This window comes from Mizuhopecten yessoensis, unplaced genomic scaffold (assembly GCF_002113885.1).
Source record: "Mizuhopecten yessoensis strain PY_sf001 unplaced genomic scaffold, ASM211388v2 scaffold10953, whole genome shotgun sequence".
Classification (NCBI taxonomy): Eukaryota; Metazoa; Mollusca; class Bivalvia; order Pectinida; family Pectinidae; genus Mizuhopecten; species Mizuhopecten yessoensis.
In genome coordinates, this window is record NW_018408804.1 from 209,202 (window position 1) to 225,436 (window position 16,235).

Below are 16,235 nucleotides of genomic sequence, written 5' to 3' on the forward strand. Positions count from 1 at the left end.
CGGTTTGACACCGGGAGGGACTGGGCGGACGTGACGTATACGTATGATAACCGGTTTAACGTATAACACATCGTCACCAATTTGTCGTTAATAAGAAAATGTCTAGTTCACAGAGTACGCCACTTCGATTAAAACGTCTCCATGTTGTTTGGAAGGGCAGTCGAATTGGGGGGAAAAAGCCGTCGGAAAGACAATACAAAAAAGGTTTATTGGTAAAATTCCCACGTACACAGTGAGATATAAAAGCGTTTGTACCGGCATACTGTGTTTCACAGCGTTTTTTTAACATATCAATCAAAATCCCTAGGTCCCAGATATCACAGATATTGGCCCCTTTGACCAGGGTAGTGGACGCGTATTAAGTTTTGGTAAGTCTGTAAGAGTTGTGTCCCTTCTACTGAAGCGCAATCTATGTAACATGCTCTATAACAAGCAGCACAATATACTTTGTCGTCTATTTATATATAATTTATTTATATTTTCTTCAATTACACGTGATTTAAACCTAGACATCTACAGATGACGTCATTAAATGGTCATTTGTAAACCTAGACATCTACAGATGACGTCATTCAATGGTCATAACTGTTATAATAGGACGTTAAGCCCGATAACACCAAATCAACCTACTGAGGTCAAGTGCATGACGATTGTTTTGTGTGAATTATCGACTAAATATGGTATAAATCTGGTTTGTGAGAGTTGAATATGGTCTCCTAAAATGCATGAATACAGCCCTCACAAACCAGATTCGTGTTATAATCAGTTAATAATTATAAAATAGACACCTACATATAAGGCCCCACACACCGTTTTTATCGCAGCTAGATGTAACGAATTCTTCAAAGGTTTTTGAGACTCGTATTGTTTGATGTGAAACACATGTCTTTAGACAAACAAACACACACACAAATAACGTCGAAGATTACGCTGGTAAAATACTTGTTTTTAAGCATTTATTTTTTTCGTATAAGTTATTCAAATGTAAAGTAAAAAATATATAAACAATTGCAAAATATCACAGATTTATAAAACAGAACAACCTAGGGACGGACTGCAGGCCACACATTTTCGACCTTTTTTCGCTCTTTGATGAAGGGGAGCATTGAACAGTGGACAAAAAATATCATATACCGATTTATGTGAAGTTCTAAGGTTGTGAAGTATGTGTTTTCCACTTTGGGCTGGTTTGTTTTAAGAATTCAAAGTAATGAAATATGATGAAGCAAAAATATAAACTTTAAAGTGCATGTGTCATTATTTCATTAAATCATTCACCCCTGGAATTTCATAGTCGACTATACCAACCTTTGAATCGGAAGAGTTCAAATGTGTCTTCATGGGTGAGTGAGTAAATCCTTCACACATACCAAGGGAAACAACTCTTTTACTTACACAAGGGCCATTGCTCTGTTTATCACACATACCAAGGGAACTAACTCTTTAACTTAAACAATGGCCATTGCTCTGTTTATCACACATACCAAGGGAACTAACTCTTTTACTTACACAAGGGCCATTGCTCTGTGTATCACGTAAAGCAAGGGGAACAACTCTTTTACTCACACAAGGGCAATCACTCTGTTTCTCATCTCTCGTACAACAAAGGGAAATAACTCACACAGCAACGAGTATAATAACCTTTTCTAACACAACAATCTTTTGCTTCAGTTTTCTTAAACTGTTCATCAATCTGATTAAAATCATATCCTACATTCTCCTAACGTGATACAGGTAGAGAACGTAGGATATGATTTTAATCAGATTGACTGTTCATTATCCTGAATGTATTGGCAAGATAATAGTTCTTTATAAAGAAGAGGCCACTTTTCGGCCTGGGGTCAGTTCTAAATTTATATAACTCCATAAAAAAGGTTTCAGATGCTACATTTTTTTTCAATGGTCTCCAAAATTTATAGTGTAGGTAAGTGTTTCTTTTACTTACTCTTTAATTATCACCTGTTTTGCTGGTATAATATCAAAGGAAAATTTTTACCGAACCAGCTGGATCAAATTTTTCTGGCATCTGAAAATCATGTTGTACAAGCTGCAATACGCACAAATAAACAGCCAATGCAAATGTCAGATTCTGAGATATATTGTAGATTGTAGGATGTCTGATATGTATTATCCCATTCTGGGACATCCCAGTCCCTCTGTTAGAAGCGTAGCTTATCTCCACATACATCCTACATCCCAATGTGCCGCGGTAAGATGACCTACGGTGTATTTGGTAGGACGTCTAATGTCTAAGCCTAAGGTACTGTTGAAATGTCTAGCTTGTCTTCAGATGCCGGATCTCTTTCTCCAGTACAGTGGTGACGCGGATGGCCTCATCCGCCTTGTCTCCCCCGATACGTCTCAAGGCAGCGAGGGCCGCCTCACGTACATTAGAAATAATATCATTCCGCCTGAAAAAATATAATCATACAGTACAAAACAACTTGTTTTGATGTCCCATCACAAACTGATAACAAAAGTCAATTAAGTGACTTTATCAGGGTAAGACTACCAACATTCCAGCTCATTAAGTACTGTATTTACCCTAATAACCCCCACCCCCATCCATTGACTGGTCAAAGTATCCCATTGCTCAAATATTGATTTATACCTTATATTAGTTCGAAAACTGACTTAATTATGGGTATATTTGTTGGATAGGTTTTGTTTTTTCTGTAATCAGTTTTCCTCTACATCGCTAATAAAGCACCAAGGGCACAGAACATTTGTATGAGACCAGATACAGCAGGTGTTACCAATTTCTGTCTTCAAGTGTTTTGTCATGGAATACTGGATATTATTTATCCCCTTTAACCCTTATTAAACATTTAAACATTCTGTATTACATAAGTTGTTTTATTGATTGTTCAAATATGTTTCATTGAAATGTTACTCTCCTTTCAAAATTATGTTAGCTGTCAGCTAAAATAGATTTTTTTCAACTAAGTAAAATATCTAAAAATGAATTGGCATAACTTTAAAAAAAATCTTATCATTATTCAGAGTACTGAATTTTGATTTTTCTGAAAATGTTTTCCTTTAAATAAAATTTTCCTTATCACCTTGAACTTTTACCTTGACACTACAGAGACGTCATAAATCTACAAGATTAATCATAATATGCATCACATTACTTTCAGAAATGGGTAACTAAAATTCCAAAAAGCAATATTTAACAAAATTTGCAAATGATACAATAAATCATCTTGCCTATTTAAGTAGTAAAATATTTTACACCTGTTGATACATCGAACACGAATCTAACAGTGTCCATGACTCAGGACCTGGAAGAACAAATTTGTTCAGGGTATTCCCAAGTTTGACCAAATCTCATCAGGAATGAAGTAGCTATAGCATTGACAAAGCGTGAACATATGAATGGAAGGCAATACACTTCCAATACCTTGTCAAGACATGATAAAAATAACTGATTTTACAAGACTGGCAAGGTCTACACTATAAACCAATCCAGTGACAAGGGGAGACAACTGCGATATGTTAAACCATATTGTAACTGACCATAAATCCACTAGCTTCTCTATAGCAACGGTTGCTTTCATGACACCAAGGGAAAGACAACTGGCCTCGCGGACGATTCTGTCTCTGGAGTGAAGGCACTGCATGACGTATTTGACTGTCTTGTCGTCATTGGCTCCCGTTCTGGCCAATGAAATGATGGCTACAGCCTGCACATTTGGATCTTTGTCGGACAACAAGTCTCGTAGAGCATCAATGACTGTTGCACTCTTGAACTTTCCTGTAAGTTAAGACATTGAAGTTTTAATACAACTAAAAAACATCCCTACTTAACTCTTTTACCATAGCACTGATATTTTAGATTTATTTTCTCTTAGTCCTCTTATTGTAGCTTTAATATCATTGACCTTGACCTTGTCATTACAAAGGGGCCGTGGTGGCCAAGTGGTTAAGGTGTCTGACATTCTGCTACCACTAACCCTCCACCACTGGGTCGGGGGTTCGTAAGTCTGAAGGACACTGTTTACATTGGCTACCCATAACCTTGTTTTATCTCAATTATTAATTACATGGAATTTTAATTACCTAAGTTTTCAATGGCCTGGACACGAACAGAGGAGTCCATTTTGAAGACTTCTCGCATGGCGTAACTCTCTCTGGCCTGGTCCTGTATTCGCATCCACAGAGGACGGACCTGGTCGTCAATCGTACAGAACTCTGCAAAGCAGGATGACATTGTATAAAACAGAAACTCTTCAAAAATCAGCTATTAAAATGTACCTGGTATCCCCACTCGGGTCAGGACACAATAAGGCAGCTGTTCACCGAGGAAGAAACGTTTGGTATCTCACTACTCCCTGTGGGGAGTGGCTTTAATACTGGTTGATCATAAAATGATGAATGGAATTTCAGCTCACACATCTTTACTTTGCATGCCTTACTTTGTATACGTGTATTTTATGTCATAACACTTGCACTTTTTCCTCTTGTGTACATAAGCACAATTTGCTGTTACTATGGAAACGCCATATTAACACTATTGGTAGTTAAAAGGTGCCGATGACAATTTTCGACTCCCTATTAGCGTTTATCTCACTTTCGCAGAAATCATTTGAAAAGCTCCCTGCTTATGATAAATAGGACCTGAATTTGAATCCCGAGTCAGCAGAGATGTTTTTGTGAAAATTATGATATTAAATATGATATACATGTATATATCTCGTTTACATATATACATGTAGTTGATTCCTTTAGTTAATGAGCCAGTACAAGTAACTCCGGATAAACAAATTCTAAATAAAGAAAAACTTAATTATTGGAGAAAACATGCAGTGGCTAGAACTAACTGCCTTAAAGGACAATTTAACATGAGTGCTTCATTTGTATATAAGTTTCTCTATCAAGGAATGTAAACAGCCCAAGGTCTACTAGTTTCTTTCTTCACATACACACACAGGCAAAAAGAAATCCTGACCTGATTTTCACCTGAACTTAAGTCATTTCACATGAAAAACTTTTCAGATCAGTTTCATGTCAATTACCTGAAAAAATATGATTTGATTTCAGGCGAAATTTTGCCTGTGTAGGTAACAGTTATTAATCCAATACAATACCATACATTAAGTACTACATAAAAGGATACAATATAACTGAATGTGTTAAAATAAATAACAACACTACAATAGAGGATATCCTCTCACACTAGGCTATCCTCTAACACTCCGATATCCTCTAACACTCCGATATCCTCTTACACTCCGATATCCTCTTACACTCAGATATCCTCTTACACTCAGATATCCTCTTACACTCCGATATCCTCTAACACTCCAATATCCTCTTACACTCAGATATCCTCTCACACTCCGATATCCTCTAACACTCCGATATCCTCTCACACTCCGATATCCTCTTACACTCCGATATCCTCTCACACTCCGATATCCTCTCACACTCCGATATCTTCTCACACTCCGATATCCTCTCACACTCCGATATTCTCTAACACTAGGCTATCCTCTTACACTCCGATATCCTTTAACACTAGGCTATCCTCTCACACTCCGATATCCTCTAACACTCCGATATCCTCTCACACTCCGATATCCTCTCACACTAGGCTATCCTCTTACACTCCGATATCCTCTCACACTAGGCTATCCTCTTACACTCCAATATCCTCTCACACTAGGCTATCCTCTTACACTCCGATATCCTCTTACACTCCGATATCCTCTCACACTAGGCTATCCTCTTACACTCCGATATCCTCTAACACTCCGATATCCTCTCACACTAGGCTATCCTCTAACACTCCGATATCCTCTCACACTCCGATATCCTCTCACACTAGGCTATCCTCTAACACTCCGATATCCTCTCACACTAGGCTATCCTCTTACACTCCAATATCCTCTCACACTAGGCTATCCTCTTACACTCCGATATCCTCTTACACTCCGATATCCTCTCACACTAGGCTATCCTCTTACACTCCGATATCCTCTAACACTCCGATATCCTCTCACACTAGGCTATCCTCTAACACTCCGATATCCTCTCACACTCCGATATCCTCTCACACTAGGCTATCCTCTAACACTCCGATATCCTCTCACAGTCAGACATCCCCTCACTCTTGGACACCTTCTAATGCTTAGACATCCTCTTATGCTTCGATATACTCTCAGACTCTAATATCCTCTCACTAATATCCTTTTTCACTAGACAGAATCATTAGGCAGAGTTAAGCAGGGTGGCGGAGGCCAAGTCCGGGTTTTGGAAGATACATGTATATTTCAGAGTTAATAAAGAATAAAGGAAAATAATTGCATACCCTCGTAAGCATTATCCTTTATCTAACTGATGGCATTTCTACATGTACTCCTATGTCAACTAAAACCCATTAGATACTTAACTGATCCTTGACTAACGTCAACCACCAGATGGGGTCATGTGATTATATAATAAGCTAAACAAACCTGTGTAGTTGTCCTTGTTGACCATCTCCTCTGTGCTGATGTCCAGTTCTCTATGAAGTATCGCTAATAACCACTCAGTGTCATCTTCTCCAAACGTCTTATCAAAGTCCTCCTTAAAGTCGGTCAGTATTTGACCTCTAAACCTAAAACAAGGACAATTCCATTTAACCTTGACACAGAGAGAGAAGAGGTCAATGACCTTGACACAGAGAGACAAGAGGTCAATGACCTTGACATTCAGATTGATAAGAAGTCAATAAAACAACACAGTGACGTTTTAACTTGTGGTGAATTGATTGACAAGATTCCTTGATAAGTGATGACTTGATTTAATGGTGATTGGATTAATGAGGTCTTAGGTGACCACTGGACTTCATACAATTGTCCATTATTAAGGTATTCCATGTATAATGAAATTGGCCAACATCGGGAAACTTCGTAATCTGGGAATTCCCCCTAATGGTGACTTCATATTTGGTATGAGTTTTTGCCGTTGGGGAAACCCTGCTTGTTAACAAATGGCAACTGTTCTTTATTTAAAAATATGTATTACCAGGTATACATGGATTTCCTTAATTCAACCAATCAGAAACTTTGCATTTTATTGAAGAACTGGGCTTTCTGCTGATCAGTTTATGCTGTTTATTGAAGAACTGGGCTTTCTGCTGATCAGTTAATGCTGTTTAACCATCAACACTTGCCTTTCCCACGCAACATTGACAGATTTTCCAAATGATCTTGCCCAGTAAGCTATACCATCCTCCAGAAACAGTTTGGACTCTTTTTCACTGAATTTCCGAGAAATAGATCGGTTTAGCATTCTCCTTGATTTTACATTTGTCTCTGGCTTTGCTGTGTTTCCTATAAAAAACAAACCAGAATATTAACAGAACAGTGAATCTTATAGATCTACCAACTTGTTAATTTCTCTTGCTTTCATTGTATGAGTTAAAATCACATGAAACATATGTGGATTTTTTTTTCTCATTTGTTGTGCTCAAAAATATTTGTACACATGCAAGTAATTAACATTGCATTGTACTATAATTAAGCAATACAACACAAAGTTATCATATCTTGAAAAGCCTATTTGAAGCTTGTTATCTTACACACAAAAAAATATTTGTGTTTCCACCATTATCCTTCACAAAATATAGGGTAGGTACTATATTTAGGTAGGTAATTTTTTTATTTTTGAATTTATTTTTACTAGGCTTATTTGGAGCAGCAGTTCTTACCAAAGCAGTGAATATCACTAAATGCCAATTAAAGAATGAGAGTAGTCAAACAATCTAGGCCAGGTAGGGTTAGCAGAAACACAAGGGCCGTTTTATTTGGTCCTACCTTTATTCTCCTTCTCTTTGATTTCCTCCAGCAGTTTGAACACTTTGTTGGTTATGTCCTTCAAGTTGTCAGCAAGGCTTTCTGTTGACAAGGTGAACCATTCAAAGCCAGCTAGTTCAAGACGCCTGGAAACACAACACATGTTTCAATAAATTAATGTAACTGGTTTAGAATGTTTTCACGAGAGTTATCTCCCTTGAAACACTCCAAACCAGTGAGTACCACGCACCTTCTACATTCCAAGATAACACAGTTTAACTTATAGAGTGATGGTTACCTATAACTAACAGATTGTAATTTGGTATTGCAGATGTTACACTGTTTGTAGTAATTGATTAATAGGATTCATAAAAAACCCAAGGAGAAGTGGTTAGTTTCCACTAGGAGTGAAGGTTGTTTTTTCTATATTGATAGTGTTGAATTGTCCAGAAATTACAATTTTAAAGTAAAAGTACACAATGGGGGGTTGGTAGAGTGAAAGGGTTCAGAATGACAGTCAAGAGGTTCAGGTGGAAGGTTGTGGGCACAGTTGGTGCAATGGTGTGTTTGTTAGTTGGGTTTGTAATTTTGTTTGAAGGGAGCTCGAGAGGTATGGAAATGAGGAGAGGACCTTTGACGTCAGTGGAATGTTGATGGACAGGGCTATGGGAGTCTTGAACCCTGACTCAGGAGAGGGGAACATTACTACCAATACTTACATTCCGTTATCCATCAGGTTGAGGAGTTCTTGGTTTGGCAGCAGTGCCACAGGAAGGATAGACTTATTGGACACATAGGCTAAAGCCAACTGGTCCTGACAAATCTTAGACTGGACAGATTCCCTACTCATCACAAACATGAAAATCTGTAAACAAACAAGCGATGAGGGTCACTGTGTTGTCAGGCTTACAACAAGTGTTGTCTGGGTTACAACTAGTGTTGTCTGGCTTACAACTAGTGTTGTCAGGGTTATAACTAGTGTTGTCTGGCTTACAACTAGTGTTGTCAGGGTTACAACTAGTGTTGTCAGGGTTATAACTAGTGTCATCTGAGTTATAACTAGTGTTGTCAGGGTTACAACTAGTGTTGTCTGGGTTACAACTAGTGTTATCCGGGTTACAACTAGTGTTGTCAGGGTTATAACTAGTGTTGTCAGGGTTATAACTAGTGTTGACAGGGTTACAACTAGTGTTGTCTGTGTTACAACTAGTGTTGTCTGTGTTATAACTAGTGTTGTCAGGGTTACAACTAGTGTTGTCAGGGTTACAACTAGTCTTGTTTGAGTTACAACTAATGATGTCAGGGTTGCAACTTATGTTTTCTGTTACAACTCCTGATATCAATGTTATACAACTAATGTTGTCAGGGTTACAACTAGTGTTGTTTGGCTTACAACAAGTGTTGTTTGGCTTACAACTAGTGTTGTCAGGGTTACAACTAGTGCTGTCAGGGTTACAATTACAAGTTTTGTTTTCTGTTACAACTAGTGTTATCTGGGTTACTTTTCATGTTGTCAGGGTTACTACTTTAGTGACATCAGAATTTTAACTGTGTTGCCATGGATACAACTACTGTAGTCAGGGTTATGGCCAGTGTTGTCAGGGATAAAACTAGTGTTGTCAAGGTTACAACTAGTGATCTAAATGTTATAACTGTGTTTTCAGGAATACTAATTAGTATATTAAGAGTTGTCCGAGTTTCTGCTGGTGTAGTTGTCATGGTCATCATATTAATTACCAGACCAGAGAAAACTCACACTGCTGTCCACGACAGCCTGTCCTATCCTGGCAAAGATGTCAGCTCCACTCATTATGTCTTCAGTCTCCAGCCACGCCCGGATTCCCTCCCCAACCATCTTTTCTGTAAACGTACAAAATTGGAACCACAATGATTTACAAATACATGTATGTATTAGTATCAATACTTTATGTTTCTATATATTAAATCTTCTTCATCCTGTGTATTGCTTTTTTTTATTCTTGTAAAAGGTTTTTTATTCGTTGCAATGTTCAGGTGGGAATATTTGAACTGTGACAAAAAAAATTGACACCACGAGCAAAATGGAATAGTGATTTGTGACTAAATGGACGGTTGTGGGTAATTGATTAAGTTAAAACTCATTCCTAGATATATGTAATGTTTTATGTGTCATAACGTTATTTGCTTTTCATCACTCCTGAAAACTTAGAAACATCAGGCTGTGTCGAATAATCCGTGTTTTAGTATATTGACTCTGGCCTCACACCAGATAATACTTCTACTGTATGTCACAAAATGTCAAAAGTCTGGTGTTGGGGCCAGAGGGAAATCGAAAGGACGAGGCCCAACACAACATTGGACAAGCAAACCATCCTCGAGATTCCAGGAGTTCTACCAAACTTCTCTGCACCCCTGGACCAGTGAAATATGTCATGATGAAAGCATGGGCTCTGTATGTGCCACGTTGTGGATGTTACAAGAAGACAAGTTGATCCCTTGATGTACATCAAAAGAATTGTGTGGAAACATAACAGTAAAATTCACCAGAACTGAAGTCAGGTGTTGGCGATTTTTAATTTTTCTCCTTTTTTTCACCTGAAACCAATCCAAAAGCTTACTCAAGGTGCATACAATTTTGTCATAAAATATTCAAGAGGGTGGTGCGGAGAATGTAAGTTATTTTTTATTATTGTATTATAACCCCTGAATTTGGAGGATGGCAGCAAACAAGAAAATAAAGTTCAAAATGTATATTAGCAATGTCCTCAAACATACCACGCAGTTTTTTGGTGATGTCCTCATCAGCCTGGTCGTAAGATATCATCACATCCTTGATCGTTCCAACTGTGGTCAGCGCCAGTTTGGCCTGCACACGTGGAGTGGTCAGTTTACTCATATTGACCAATACCTATAAATATTTTGGAAGTAAGATGTAAATGGTCACCTGTATATGTTGTAGACTAATTATAATTAATAATTACAAAATGTATAAGGATATAGGAACAGATTGCCTCAGTATAGTGTAACATGCGGGTGGTCACCCATCCAACTACTGACCATTCTCGAGGTTGCTGAACAAGTGAGCAGGTCCCCGGAGTTATACTGCATCACTGGAAAAGCTAGCTTGCCAGTAATGCAGTATTTTCCCCTCAAATTCCTTAGCTGTTACAATTAATAGGGACATCTGGTTGGGTTTTGACTTCAATAATAAACATTAAAGAAGATTTAATGTAGATGTAGATCTTCAAAATGCATTTAAAAAATATTATGGTGTCTAATATAAGATACGTTGTTACTGGTGTCTAATATAAGATACGTTGTTACTGGTGTCTAATATAAGATACGTTGTTACTGGTGTCTAATATAATTCAGGAGAAAAGTTACTGTGGTATTCTGCATGTTTGTCAATTCTAATTTTTGATTAAAGAATCATAATTTTCAAAATATTTATGTACACAAATAATGAGAATAGGTTTTCTTGGTCTTCCGCTTATTTAGGTTGACAGTTTTCTGTCATAACAAATTGTATCTTAAAAAGCAGGACAGTTTCCCTAATGTTAAAGGGACGATATCATAAATAATAATAATATAATCTAAATTTTCCAGATAGTACAACAGACATAGAGAAATAAGAAAGCGAGAAGGGTCTTGTCGTCACCATAGATAACAAATTGAGATTTTCAGACCATGTCAATATAACAGTTACAAAGGCAAACAGAATCCTGGGTACTATCTTCCGTACTTTCAAATATATGGACGCATATATATGTACAAATCTCTCGTCAGACACATTTTAGAGTACGGAACACCTATATGGTACCCAAACTTTATCAAAGACAAAATCTCCATCGAAAACGTGCAAAGAAGGGCTACAAAACGGCTCAAGAATATATCAAATCTACCATATGATGAAAGGCTGCGAAAACTGGGACTGCCTACTCTCGAATATAGAAGGGAAAGAGCCGACCTAGTCGAAATCTATAAGATCCTAAATAACATCGACCATGTAGACCACGAACACATGTTTAAACCAGCATAAAATGTGGGGACCAGGGGGCATCCAAAAAAGCTGTTCAAGAAACCGTTTCGCCTTGAAGTAAACAAAAATGTCTTCAGCAACAGAACAGAACAATTACAACATTGAACATTCTACCGGAAGTGATTGCTACAGCAATAAACCTTAACAGCTTTAAAACATTACTGAACAACCATAACATTACCAACAGGTCCAAATTCCGGGCCTCCTTTTACAATTAGTACCATGTACATCACATGTGTTTTTAAATATACGACTTTTACGGGTCATTTGAGACCAAATCAACAAGCGAGAACTTTAAACGGTACGTGTGTAAATATACATGGGTTTCATATAGAGAGAGAACTGTTTTTGTCAAGTATAATGTGTGAGCAACATGAACTATATACCGCCACATCTCTTGTAAACAACCGGTTGGACATTATAAATAATCAATGAAATATTATCAAGACATCTCCAAAAGCTAAAAAGCTTACAATAATGTAGATTACAGCGAAAGATATGGGATTACACGTAGGTGTACATAGACAGACAAGGACCCCCTCTCCTCTCTTGTAACTAAAAAAACTATCTGCGTAAAACGAAAGCAGGTGCTTGGTCAGTGGTGATACGTATTCGGAAATGTGACTCATGCTCCCATGAACGTCGCTATGTGGAAAAATGTGTTTCTAGTTTGATTACATTCTTGCAAATGGTTTTACGACGTGACAAAACAAATACTTACACGAATTGCTCAATTCTCGAAGTACGAACAGGAAGTTTACATATGTTGTCAGTCAATGACCTCCACCTTCATTGTTAAAGCGAGGCTAACCCTTACTGTGAGGCAAATAATGAAATAATGTCCGCATTTCATCATGTCAGTCACGATGGCCGAGTGGTTAAGGCGTTGGACTTGAAATCCAATGGGATCTTCCCGCGCAGGTTCGAACCCTGCTCGTGACGTTCATTTTTGTTTACTTTTTTTTTTGTAATTTGAATACGTTCATACCGATTTTTTTTTTATATCAAATTTTTCACTAAAACAATAATTAGGTGTACAGCAAATATAGCAAATACTTCAAATAGGAAAAAGGTGAATTGAAAACTAACTGTTATATCTCTAAACAAGGAATTTCATTCCGTGCTCTAAAATAATACTCGATCAAAGCACGGACGTACATAATTGTAGATAATCTAATCTAGTTTCGTCAGCCAGAGATCTAGACGTATATCGACTTTATACGCAGACAGTACGCCCAAAGTTCTAGTAGATGTATAGACATACAACAGGTATTTGATAATATGGTCAGCCTACTGTACACTCTATCTATCTGATCCACAGGGACATGAGAATGTGTTACATCTATATTTGGACCTAAACTAAGGTGTTCAGAGTAATTTTACATGTTGTAGGGGTTTAGATATACTCGTATATATGATCATTGGGGGTGTCATTTTTACCGAAAGTCTATTTGAACCCCTAAAACATGTAAAATATTCTTATTCTGGGGTCTATCGTAGCCAGAGACGTGCATTTTACTTTTTCAATATAAATATAGGTTTATTTGATAGCGATTCGTGTTCAGTTAATAATGATTCGTATTGATCGGAGTGAATTCAGCAGATAGGCTTATATTTAAGTGGAATGACAAGCAAGAGTTATTTCCCTTCTACCAAACAGTTGGAGAACAGTTGGAGAAAGAGTAAGTTGGCCTTTTTAGCACACACGTACATTTTTAAGGGATTGCTGTTTTTAATTTCTGTGTTTTATCGTACATTGTTATATATAGTACCACATTATCATAAAAAATAATGCTATGTGTTTCATTAATTACAAAATGCTATTTAACCGCTCTTCAAGATGTACTACCACCGACTTGGATAACCTAATCTAATTCCGTGGTACTACGTACGGTATGTGTATGTATGTTTCTGGACACGTCACTCGAGCCCGCTGGAATCCAGTGGCGTGTACTATTGAAATCTAGACTGTGTATACGATGGCACGAGGCTGGTAATTGTTTGAATGTTGCACAAACTATCACAATACACTTAAATGGTTATTTTAATTTACTAATGAAGAAACACGAGAAACTAACGTTGAGATAGAAGTACATACAAACTTGAGATATCTTTGAAACGACGGTCGTTTTGGGGGTAGCATCTTTCCGTTCGGGCACCTGCTCCACAAATATGAAATTGACACACCACAAAGCTGTATCAGATCACGTGACATCCATTTGAAGTTGAAATATACACGGGTAATATATCATATATAGACCACCCTGATGATATCAGCCCCGTTACGAACATTCTGTTTATATTTCAAATGTTGATAACAAACTTTTTAAAACTAAGCGATATGAAATAGTTATGATTTTAAAAAATAGAAATCATATTTATTTGATTGATAATATTTAGGATTGAAATGCATCTATTAAACATCTGTGATGGTATGCAACATAGTTCTATATACATGTAGCACATTTATGGAAGATATATTTAAACGGAACTATATGTTATGTACCATCATAAAGTTTAAAAAAGACGCGTTTCATTCTATTGATTAAGTTTCTTTTTTATTTACGTCCTATTGACAGCTATGGTCATTTAGTTAAGGACGAGCAGGTTGTGGTGGCGGAGGAAAACCGGAGTACCGGGAGAAACCAGTACCTGGCGACTTCTCCACTTAAGCCTCTTTCTCGCGACCCAGTGATGGAGGGCTAATGATCGTAGACGATTACAGGCGGTTAGACGCCTTAACCACTCGGCCATCGCGGCCCCTCATTTCAACCTTTAAACGTTCAAAACAACAAAGAATAATTGATCTATCATCTTGTATGGTTTCTTTAGGTTCAAGATGCATTTTGAATGTACTGTTTTACCAAGTGGCGGAACAGGCAATTTGCGGGAAGAACATTATATCAGGCGATTAAAGTCCCGCCATTGTTTGAATTTGGCGCCATAATGGCTCCCGATCACTCCAACAATATGACGGAAAGACGCAAACAGTTTCCGAGTGGAACACTGTCACGTGTAATACATGTATAACTCTTGATTCTAAATGTTGGAAATTGAATAACTAAGGCCGAAGCGATTATATTTTTTCCTGCGTTTTCTGATCCTCGTTATAAATGACACATTAATACGGGTATTTCTTGGACCTTTCTCCGACGAATGCCACTAAACAGGAATTTATAAGGCTATAGTCCTGACGAAGAATCCCTGTACATAGGGAGAGTGGGTTGAATTCCTACTACAGTGTACAAATACATGACATTAATATAATATGAATTCATACCACACTTATAAGTTTGTATAACAGATAATATCAATAAAATGCCAAAACAAAATAAGATGAAACCAGACATTTCAGATTCAGATTCTTTATTAGCCGAGAGCCGTACGACTCATAGGTGCAACAGTAATACAAGTACATATAGCATACAAGTATACACGTCTGAAACACACAAACACACACACACACACACACACACACACACACCCTCACACACCCATACACCACCAAACCACACGCACACAGCCACACACACATCTACATACATAATCAGGAGAGTGATAACGAAATACTTGAACACATTATAGTACAATTGTACATGCATACATAATCAATAATACTTAAATACTAAATGACTAAATACTAAAGACTATACTTAAATACTAAATTACTAAATACTAAAGACTGTAATTAAATACTAAATACTGGAACACATTAAAGGTTTTCACGTTTCCTCGTAGCATAACATAGATACTTCCCAGTGTTAAAAACATATCTCTTTGATATTATTTACACTCAAAAGTTTTTATTAATTTGAACACATTTGGATTTCTGTAGTAAAATTATTTTATATATCTTTCCCTTGGTTCTTTATAGAACGAACAGTTCAATATGAAATGAAACTCATCCTCTACATCACCGTCATTACATCTGTTACACAATCTATTTTCTCTAATAATATTTCTACGACGTCCAGTTTCTAATTTAAGATTATGCGTAGATAATCTGAACCTCGTAATCATACGTTTATATTTTTCTTCAACAGGCTCACATTTATAATATTGTATACTAAAATTATCAGTAAGACGTTGGTACAAAAATCCTTAAGATGAGTGTTTAATTCTACTAAGCATATTTTGTTTATTTACGTCTAATAATCTTTGTTTTATTACATTATATGCAGCAGATACAGGTAAATCATTCCCAAACAAATACTCAAGGCCTAGAACCGTCAATATATGCTTTACGAAGGTTATGTTTTACAAATTTGAAAATCTGGCAGTTAAACTACAATAGTCCATCCCATAGTTGAGTATGAAGGTTAATTAGAAGTCTACAATGTATATGAGAGATAGCTCTCTCACATATATCACATATTTATTGTGTAAGATGTCTTCACAAGTATACAAACTTACAATATACATAATACATGAACAGT

At 37.0% G+C, this 16,235-nt stretch overlaps 1 protein-coding gene and 1 non-coding gene across 3 annotated transcripts; one reads left to right on the forward strand and one right to left on the reverse strand.

The window, feature by feature from the left end:
• Positions 1–486: 486 nt before the first annotated feature.
• Positions 487–12,605, reverse strand: LOC110464067. Of its 2 annotated transcripts, none has more exons than XM_021519093.1 (10): positions 12,521–12,605; positions 10,536–10,668; positions 9,538–9,641; positions 8,501–8,646; positions 7,803–7,927; positions 7,160–7,319; positions 6,459–6,601; positions 4,063–4,194; positions 3,520–3,757; positions 487–2,411 (listed from the first exon to the last, which is right to left on the reverse strand). In XM_021519093.1, the coding sequence occupies exons 2-10, from the start codon at positions 10,654–10,656 to the stop codon at positions 2,276–2,278; spliced, it is 1,305 nt and encodes a 434-aa protein (XP_021374768.1). In that variant the 5' UTR covers positions 10,657–10,668; positions 12,521–12,605; the 3' UTR covers positions 487–2,275. The 2 variants fall into 2 exon arrangements, with proteins under 2 accessions (XP_021374768.1, XP_021374767.1); XM_021519092.1 differs by lacking the exon at positions 12,521–12,605 and adding an exon at positions 12,273–12,392.
• Positions 12,606–12,659: 54 nt separating this feature from the next.
• Trnas-uga lies at positions 12,660–12,741 on the forward strand. The gene has a single exon. It is a non-coding gene; the product is annotated as a tRNA-Ser (tRNA).
• Positions 12,742–16,235: the final 3,494 nt, after the last annotated feature.